General features: G+C 37.8%; 1 protein-coding gene across 3 annotated transcripts; it reads left to right on the forward strand.

Moving 5' to 3' along the window:
• The first annotated feature begins 271 nt into the window (after nt 1-271).
• Nucleotides 272-3,557, forward strand: LOC147612750 (putative methylesterase 13, chloroplastic). Of its 3 annotated transcripts, none has more exons than XM_086782851.1 (5): nt 272-335; nt 1,075-1,305; nt 1,394-1,537; nt 1,624-1,749; nt 3,186-3,557. In XM_086782851.1, the coding sequence occupies exons 1-5, from the start codon at nt 273-275 to the stop codon at nt 3,462-3,464; spliced, it is 843 nt and encodes a 280-aa protein (XP_086638977.1). In that variant the 5' UTR covers nt 272; the 3' UTR covers nt 3,465-3,557. The 3 variants fall into 3 exon arrangements, with proteins under 3 accessions (XP_086638977.1, XP_086638978.1, XP_086638979.1); XM_086782852.1 differs by having other exon boundaries at nt 3,245-3,454; XM_086782853.1 differs by lacking the exon at nt 3,186-3,557 and adding an exon at nt 1,932-2,078.
• The last annotated feature ends 6,725 nt before the right edge of the window (nt 3,558-10,282 follow it).

The raw sequence follows: 10,282 nt of genomic DNA on the forward strand, positions 1-10,282 counted from the left end.
ATTCCAATTAGTTTTGCATACTATATTGCCAAAATTGTGTATTATCATGAAGCGCATACATCCTCCCATTTCATTAGAAGGTTGACTTGTCCTTAAGGGGACATGGAACATGTTCCTTGGTAATATCTTTATATGATGTTTGTCTCCAACACATCTTGTAGATTATCCAATGTTCTTATGACAAAACATAGGCTATAACAATTAAAAAAAGGACCCTTTTTAGTATATATAGAGCTAGCTTGAGATTATGAGGTATGGCAAGTATGGTGAATATGGCAAAGTTAAGTTGCTTCATTATAGGTCTCCTTTTACAAGGCTTCATTTCAACAATGGAGGTGAGCTATTTCTTAAACTCCATGCAAGTTTTTGTGTGAGGCTCTAACTTGTGATTGCAAGCAAAAGGCATATTGTAAGCTTTATTTGGAGGGTCTACCTTGTTAGGGCTACCTTAAGCTTCTAAATAACCAATAACTCTAAAGCCTACCCTAACCTACATTGTTTCAAGCCTACATTGAGCTTCTAAAAAAATATTTGTGTCAAAATTTAATTCTGACAATATTCTTTTTAAGGCTTCTCATAAAGCCATTTCTTTCCCTTTGTTTTAAGGTTTGCCATGGACTTCTCACACAGAACCCCCACTAGTTAGAAGTGGAGACTCACTCTCCCCTTCCTCCCCATAGGAGTAGGGGATTTCTCATGTCCAATCAATCAAATGGCCTCCCGTATTGATGGCTATAAAGACCCTAAGGTTGGTAACACAGGACAACCTCCATATTTGAAGCCTTTGTTGGAGCCCTTCTTGAGGCATTTTGACCTACACATAAGGGGATGAAAAATTCGTGCCCTTCAAAACAAAAGCTTCATTTTGAAAAGTCCTTTAATTTGCCTTTCCTTTAATTTGCCTTTAATTCCTTTAATTTATGAGGGGTCCTCACGGAATACTTTGCTCCCTTCTAGTAGCCAATTTTTTTTATAAAAAAGGAACTTTGGGCCTTGTTGTGTAACATGTAACATAATAATAATAATTGATATGAGAGAGAGAGAGTATATATATGTGTGTGTGTGTGTGTGTAGGCCAAAGAAGGGAGCTCCAACACCACATTTGTGCTGGTTCATGGGGCTGGGTTTGGGGCATGGGCGTGGTACAAAGTGATCTCCTATGTCAAGAGGGAGGGCTATGGAGTGGTAGCAATGGATCTAACGGCGGCGGGCATAGAGCTCACGGATCCAAACACGGTGACTACATTGGAGCACATGGGCAGGCCTCTGCTCCGCTATGTGGCTAACTACACGGGCACTGAAAAGGTTCGAACAAACAGAACAGATTACTGATAATTGGCGTGATTTGAGCTCGTTAATCTTGGGCTAATGATGATCTTAAATCTTCCTGCAGCTCACGCTGGTCGGCCACAGCTTGGGCGGCTTCTTCATATCCATGGCAATGGAGGCGTATCCGGACAAGATCTCGCGGGCGGTGTTTGTGGCGGCAGTCATGCCCATCGACGGCGATAATTACGCCTCTACCATTCCACCGGATGTATAAAAATTGTCACGTAAAATCACTGTGTTATTATTCTCCAAGTAACTTTCCACCAACTGGCTTCTGACACGCGCTACTCCCAGATGCCGTTGGTCTCCACGGGCGGCGTCCTGGTGTACGGAGATCCTGCATCCCCGACTATTCCTACTTCGGGGTATCTGGAAAAGGATTCCCTCCAACCATTGTTGATGAATGCAAGTCCCCAAGAGGTGCGTGAACCTATTTTAGCTTGTTGGCCCAGTCCATGTGTGAGAACATAAGCAGGCCCATTGCTTCTGCATGATTGTAGATGCACACTTCCTCTTCATTTTTCACCCACCCACAATTAAATCTGAAGAAAATAGCCATACTTCTTCTAAAATGAACAATTAACACCACTATTGCAATTCAGCTCAATTCACTATAGGCGGAGATCTCGACCAGCCATTTTAGAATTCCAATCAGTCAAAGGTTAAGTTGAGGCACACCTTTTCCTAACACTGCCTAGCTTGATCTCTTCATCTGAGGGTTAATAAATTAGAGAGAGAGAGAGAGAGAGAGAGAGAGAGAGAGAGAGAGAGCGCAATGAAGTTGTATTATCATATATGTCATTCATTGTTGAAAAAATGCTATCACATAAAGAATTTTTACACACTTTTGGTGTGACTCTACCCTACTAGGAGTATTCGCACAATGAAGTTGTATTATCATATATGTCATTCATTGTTGAAAAAATGGTATCACATAGAGAATTTTCACACACTTTTGGTGTGACTCTACTCTACTAGGAGTATTTGCAAAGAAATTTGGTTTCAGGAAGCACAAGTTTGTTGAATTATAGCCCTCAACAAACACACATTAAAAGCTTTGACCTTACCCTAGAAAATGATGATGATATCAATTCCTCTAGTACCTCAAACCTAAAGAAAGAGTTTATAAAGTTGCTATATACAAATTGTAGCTAGAGCATTGGATTTAGATACTAGTTAATTTACCAAGTAGACAATAGAAGTGTCCAAATAATTGAGCTGTTCTTATTACCTGACATTAAAGGCCACCTTCCACCATCACAAGTAATGTTTATTCTAGGTCTTATGAGAGTGACACTAAATATAATGTCAAACACATGCTATAAGAAACTTGCATTTACTTTTGGAAAATTAATTCCTCACCTTTAAGTCCACATTTAATAGACCTTTTGGAAAATTAATTCTTCACCTTTAAGTCTCCACTTTTGGTGAATGAACTCTTCACGGTTAAGTCCATAAATACTCTTATATTAGAGAAAACAGTTATAAAGTTTAACACACCTTACCTTTTTAACAAGTACCCTCTCCCTGCCAATAAAAAACCGTATTTTTCTCAACCCAAAGGTTGTTGTATTTTTCTCCCCTTCCACTGTACAACAACACTTCTTGTCCCCCACCCCCCACCCCCCCCCAAACACACACACACATAGATAGAGAGAGATTTCATACTTATGTGTACCCCATTTCACATTAATGAAGAGTGAGATGGACAATGAGAGGGGAGGAGCGGATATAAATGCTATGAGTAAGAATCTTGATTTTGTACTAAAATTAAAAGATTTGATAAAACAATTTCTACCATTGCAAAATATGCCTAACATACAAACAAGGAGGTGTAACATTATATACGTGTTTAGGATGTGGAGTTGGCAATGTTACTGGTGAGACCGATACCATTTCAACCACTACTTGACAGGGTGCATCTAAGTGTGGGCAGATATGCGAGCGTGCCACGTTTTTATGTGAGGACTCTACTTGACAACTCAGTGTCACTTGCATGGCAAGACTTTGACATTCGTAGGAACCCAAGGGCAATAGTATTCAACCTTAGCAGTGACCATGCTGCTTTCTTTTCTTGCCCCGATGCCCTATCACGCTTGCTCCTCCAAGCAGCATGTATACAAGAATCAAGGTAAGAAAAAACTAATTTTTTGTAACTCCTTTTTAAAATCGCCAAATGGCTAAAGATTGTAAGAGTGCACCTTTTTAAGTGAACAGTTTTTTGTATTTGTTTTTTGTGTGATTGTATTCATATTATGCTATCTATAAAAAAGGACAAATAATATAGTTTTAGGATGGTTAGTTAGATTGTTTAGCTCTTGTACACATAGTTTTGAAGTTTTTTCAAAGTTTTGTTACATTTGCCAAATATTTAACCAATCATATCAAACCTTTTCTCATGGAATGGGCTATTAGAAAAATAGTTTTCCTCCTAGAAAGGGTTAATGATGGCTTAACTTTGGTGCAAAATTTTATGGATACATTACTACCCCTTATGTTACAAAATTAGCTAACCCATTTCAAAGGTTGCTATACGGTTGTAAGTGATAAAAGAAAAAGATGAGGGGGTGTGTGTGTGTGTGTGTAATATAAGGGGGTTTTTGTGTGTGTATGTATGTATGTATGTATAAATGTATGCATGTGTGTATGTGTGTATGTATGTATGTATGTATGTATGTATGTGTGTGTGTGTGTATGTGTGTATGTATGTATGTATGTGTGTGTGTATGTGCACATGTATGTATGTATGTACGTATATGCACATTGTTTTTGTATTTATGTATATAATTATGTACACACACACACATGTATGTACACGCATGCATACATATATATATCTATATATGTATGTATATGTATACATGTGTGTGTATGTATGTATATATATATTGTGTATGTGTGTATATGTATGTATGTATACATGTATGTATGTATGTATGTATACATGTGTGTGTGTATGTATATATATATTGTGTATGTGTGTGTGTATGTATGTATGTATGTATGTATGTGTGTGTGTGTGTAAGTGTATATATATTGTGTATGTGTGTATGTATGTATACATACATACCTACACACATACACAATATATATACATACATACATACATATATATATATATACACACACACACACATATACACATATACATATATACATACATATATAGATAGATATAGATATACATACATATGTGTGTGTGTATGTGTGTGTGTGCATCTATACACACACACACACACACAAACAAAAACACACACTGTGTGTGTGTTTGTGTGTGTGTGTGTGTGTGTGTGTGTATATCTATAGACACACACACACACACACACAATATGTGTGTGTGTGTGTGTGTGTGTGTATAGATACACACACACACACACACACACACATATTGTGTTTGTGTGTGTGTTTGTGCGTGTGTGTGTGTGTATGTCGGAAGAAGTGAGTAAACTATGATTTTTTGGTATTGAATTAAAATTCAACCTATAGAGGAGTAGAGATTATGTGAGTGAGACTGAGAGTGTGATTCCATTGATAATAATTGTGAGTGGTGAGAGTGAGAGTGAGAGTGTGAGTGATATTCCCGAGGGTGAAATGTGAGGCTCAAGGTCCACCGAGAGTGCATTTTTGCTATTGTACATTAAGACTTAGTCAAATGCATCTTAGTGATTCCTATAATATTGAGTACTTCCACAATTTTTGGTTGTTTCCATTTAAAAAAAATTCTGCAACAAGATTACAAGCACAACATCAAGAAGAGTCCAAGGATTAAGAAAACAAGAATCTTGGGTAAGCCTTAGTCAAAGAGGAAAAGACGTGGAAGAGAAGCAATGAAGTCTTGAGCTAAAGAATCTAGGACCGCTCTGAGTTAGAGGAGTCACATAACAAGCTTAGATTTGAGCAAAGGAGCATACCCAAAGCCATCTATTTAAAAGTAAAGTTATCATAAGGCTAAGAAGGAGCTTTTCATGGTGATGGAGATAGAGTCATTGGGTCAGATAGAGTCATTGGATCAAGGCCAATGAAACAAATTTTGGGAAGGCAATGTTACCTGCACAACTATTCCCAAAGGTCTTTTTTAATGATGCAATAAGAAAGTTTCCCCTATAAAAAACCTGCACACCATGGAAAGGTAGATGAATATCCAATTAGCAGTATTACATATTGTTAATATTTATGGTAATTATTGAACCAATGAATGGAGAGGACAAAACCATAATGGAAGATGAAGTTGCTGCGATCAATTGCTATAGGGAAATATAAGTCAATGTAATGTAGCTAAAATTGAAGTTATAAAGAGTGATTCTTCAAATATGATACAAAAACATTTCAAGGGTTGTAACTATCTTGGATGATGGCTCAAAAGTGGTCTTCACATTTGTATGCCAAATGGAAAGACCACTTTTATGGATTTTGACATCAAGCTAGCTGAAGCCCATAAGAATAATGGATGTGCTCATGTGGTTAAAAGGATTGAGGTTTACGACCCTACTATTGTTCTTTTGTTCTCTGTGAAATAGCAGACTACATTTCATGTCATGAACTGGTAGACTGTGTTTTACATCGTGAAATGCAAATGCTTTTCATGCCGTGAAATTCACGAGATAAGACTTTTCCGTTTCCTTGTGTTAGTCATGTCAAGATAAGATGCACTAACTTTAGTAAGGCAATCTTGAGAATTCCATCGAAAAGGCAGGTAGGATTTCATACGCTCTATGAAATTCTTTCTTGTACTTTCACACGTTTGTCAATTGAACCAACAGAGCGACTTGGAGTGCAATTTTCGTGATTTTTTTGAAAAAAAATAGAAAAATGTCACCCACTGCTAACTCACGATAGAAAAATCGGTGACAAAAACAACAAAATTAAAAGAAATCCAAGTGTAGCTTTCCTCCAAGTATTACCAAGTACTCACACACACATCAACAAACACAAAATTTTGCAACTAATCTAATTCGCTCTTTTTCACACAGCTTTTCACAATGCACTTCCAGAATGCAAAGGTAAAATTGAATCTTGCATAATGGGAGCTAGAGCTCTAAGAAGATGGAAGAAACAATGGTGTCTTCTCGGTAATGATGCCGAGGCAATCACTTTTGGATTCATCAAATGTCATTTGGGATGCATGGTTCTTGATCAAGAGGTAGGCCACATTTGCACTTATGGTTACTTGATGGCAAAGGATGGGCATATAAGCTTTCGGAATCCCTTGGATCCTAGTAATTTTGGTGACATGCTATCATGATTCTCATGATTGTGACACATTATGGATGCTATCGTGATTCTCATGACTATGAAAAATTGACATTGGATAATGACCTTCATGGAGTTCCCTTTGATCCAGGTGATCATTTGGATCATCTTGGTGGATCATTTCTTGGATGTTCCTTCAGTACATGTGGTTATGCACGTGTGTATATGGATTATTGGTTCTTGGGACTTCCATTTAATCTAGGAGATTGTGTGATGATTAAGGATGCATGGCTACACCATCTTTTCGACCCGAGGCATCATGGTTTGTAACTTTAGAGTTGGTCCATGTAATTTTCCATTTGATAGAGGAGGTTACAAGGATATGCTTGTGATGTTGGTGTTATTTGTGCATTAACACTCCTGGTTCCTCGTTTGATCATGATAGTGACTTGGTTAATTATATGGCATCATGAATCATCAAGTATCTTCTATGGTCTACATCAGGTATCTTCTATGGTCTACAACTCTATATGTTATGGGTCAATTTTAGCTTTTTGCACGACCACCCTTTGATTTCAAGGAAAAAATAATTTTAGAAGGGGATGTTTTGTAAAGTAGGGGACATGGACGTGTAAATAATGGGCTGAGGGCTTGTGGACATGGGGGCCAAGGGCTTATAGACATAGCATAGGCATAGGCCTAGGCCTAAGTGTGGTCATGGGTATTAATAAGTGAGTGTGAAAAGGGGATGAGGTATAAAGAGAGTTATAAAGCCCTAAACATATAACTCATACTAATCAAGATTTACAATTTCTTAGAGCTTCAAGCTCTTAGCTATGGTGGTACTCCCCTTGAGTGCATGATGTGATCACTCCATTATGAGTGTGTGTACTCCCCTTGGAGCTTCAAGCTCTTAGCTATGGTGGTACTCCCCTTGAGTGCATGTGATCACTCCATTATGAGTGTGTGTGGTACTCCACTTGAGTGCAATCCTTCTCTCTCCTCTACCCCTTCTTGCAAGTAGATAGTAGCGAACGAGCATCAAAAGAACTATACAAGAACTAATAGAGAAGGATTATTGATGGTATATGCTACGAAGAAGTTATTTTGGGAAACAAGTTTGTGTTTTATATTAACCATCAAGCCTTGCTCTATCTCGTGAATAAACCACGCACCACAATGAGAATCACAAGGTTTCTATTGCTTCTTCTTGATTTTAACTTCCTTGTCTCTATAATAAAAGGGTCAATGCATGTAAGAGCTCACCATTTGTCAAGAAAATTTTGAATGGACAACCACCAACAATTGGGAGTTGAGGATGCTCTTCTAGACACTCATCTCTTCCGAAACAGTCTTGTGCCAAGATGGAGCTATGAAATAGCTCAATTCTTGAGCCATGGAGGATTCAATGAACATAAAAACAAAGACAAAATGTGTGAAGGTTAGTAGAACCTTACATGTTTATTTTGGGGCATCTCTATAAAAAAAGGAAAAGATGATATCTTAAGACTTTGTGTGTGTGAAGATGAGTATGTAGATATGCTTACACAAGCTCATGCAAGAGTCATCAGAGGATATTTTGGGGAAAAAATAATGTTCAAAAAGTAATCCATGCTAGGTTGTGGTGATATACACTCTTTGGAGACTCCATGGAATAAGTCAAAAGATGCCAAGTTCTTCACAATACCATAACAAAAAGACAGAATGCCCTTACAACCCATAATGTCTGTGATAGACCATTAACTAAATGGGGAATGGGTTTTATCGGATCCATTAACCCTCCCTACAACTAAAAGAATATAATCATACCTACAGATTATATGACAAAATGGGCCAAGGATAAAGCCATAGTTAAGGCTAATGATTGGATGAATGCTAAGTTCCTCTATGAGAATGTTATTACAAGGTTTGGATGTCCCCTTAAACTCATTAGTGACTGAGAGACTCGTTTCTTAAATGGGGTGGTGGAGTGTCTTTTGAAAGAATTTATGGTTTTCCACTAATAAGTCTTTGCCATCAGATAAATGGACAAGTAGAGAGCTATGCGGTATTCTCTCAAATAATGTAGATGCTTCTAGAATTAATTGGAAACTTAAAATTGCATCAACATTTTGGGATATAGAAATGCTTACAAAACTTCAAGAAGGACTACACCTTTTAACTTGGTCTTCAAACTAGATGTGATTATCCCTATGGAATTCATGATCCCAACTTTGAGGGTAACCAAGCAAATGGCATGGACTAGCCATGAGTTATTTGAATGACTCATCAAGATTAAAAAAACTAGAAGAGGAGTCCAGGCTACACTGGGCATGTAAAGGAGGAAAAGATGGTTTGATTTAAGCATCAAAACCAAGAGGTTTAAGGAAGGAGACTTGTTGCTACTCTAAAACCTCAAGGAAACAAAAGAAAACATGAGCTTAGGGGAAATGACCATGGGAGGAGATGTCCACCTACAAACATTGGGGATGGAGTCTAAATGAAAGGATTTCTCAATGGAAGCAGACTTAGAAAGTTCTATGGAGGTGGAGATTGGAGGATTGGAGGATTGGGAGGATTGGAGCTTCTACAAGTGAGCTTGGAGAGCCTCGAGGAACGTGAGCTTGGAGCATTGGTAAGTACCCTATGATGGTTGTTGTCTATTGCTTATTCCATTGGTAAATGTGTGGAGTTCTCTAGGGAGGTGTAGTATGCCATAACAGTTTTGGCATCATTACCGAGAAAGACACCATTGTTTCTTCCATCTTCTTAGAGCTCTAGCTCCAATTATGCAAGATTCAATTTTACCTTTGCATTCTGGAAGTGCATTGTCAAAAGCTGTGTGAAAAAGAGGGAATTAGATTAGTTGCAAAATTTTGTGTTTGTTGATGTGTGTGTGAGCACTTGGTAATACTTGGAGGAAAGCTACACTTGGATTTCATTTAATTTTGTTGTTTTTGTCACCGATTTTTCTATCGTGAGTTAGCAATGGGTGACATTTTTCTATTTTTTTCAAAAAAATCATGAAAATCCCAAAAATAAGGAGCCATTGGTTGTGTGGGTGACTTGCATTACTTTCCTTTTGCTAGACACAATCATTCTGGATTCATTGGGTAGGAAAATTGCACTTCAAATCACTCTGTTGGTTCAATTGACAAATGTGTGAAAGTACAAGAAAGAATTTCACAGCGCGTATGAAATCCTACCTACCTTTTCGATGGAATTCTCAAGATTGCCTTACTAAAGTTAGTGCATCTTATCTTGACATGACTAACACAAGGAAACGGAAAAGTCTTATCTCGTGAATTTCACGGCATGAAAAGCATTTGCATTTCACGATGTAAAACACAGTCTACTAGTTCATGACATGAAATGTAGTCTGCTATTTCACAAGTCTTATCTCTCGTAGACGTGCAAAGGGTTCACGGATTGAAGGATTGTTAGACTAGAGGTAAAAGAGAGTCATAAGTGCACTATAGTAGCCTCCCCAACTTAGAATAATGCAATTCTAACCAAAAAATTCAAGGCCTGAAATACAAGTTGTTCACGAGACGTGAGATACAATTCATGACGTGAAACCCATTTCACCACATGAAACGTCAGTCCAACAAAAACCTGAGCAAAAGAGTTGGAGTAGTGAGTCTTTCTACTAAACTTTTTTCTCTCATGCACTTGAGGTTAGGAAAACTTATTGGAGATGATCCTACCCTTGATGACAGTGCATCTAACCACACATGATCTTCCTACCAGAGAAAAGCATTGGTTCAGGTTGCTCGATAAGCAC

Source organism: Cibotium barometz, chromosome 45 (assembly GCF_041138505.1).
Source record: "Cibotium barometz isolate CiBa-2024 chromosome 45, ASM4113850v1, whole genome shotgun sequence".
Classification (NCBI taxonomy): domain Eukaryota; kingdom Viridiplantae; phylum Streptophyta; class Polypodiopsida; order Cyatheales; family Cibotiaceae; genus Cibotium; species Cibotium barometz.

What these genes read in the sequence shown, in the direction of transcription:
- LOC147612750 (XM_086782851.1), top strand. Translation starts at nt 273, where the DNA reads ATGGCAAAGTTAAGTTGCTTCATTATAGGTCTCCTTTTACAAGGCTTC. An exon ending in GCTTCATTTCAACAATGGAG is followed by an intron (nt 336 to 1,074) that starts GTGAGCTATTTC and finishes GTGTGTGTGTAG; the next exon opens with GCCAAAGAAGGGAGCTCCAA. An exon ending in TGAATGCAAGTCCCCAAGAG is followed by an intron (nt 1,750 to 3,185) that starts GTGCGTGAACCT and finishes ATACGTGTTTAG; the next exon opens with GATGTGGAGTTGGCAATGTT.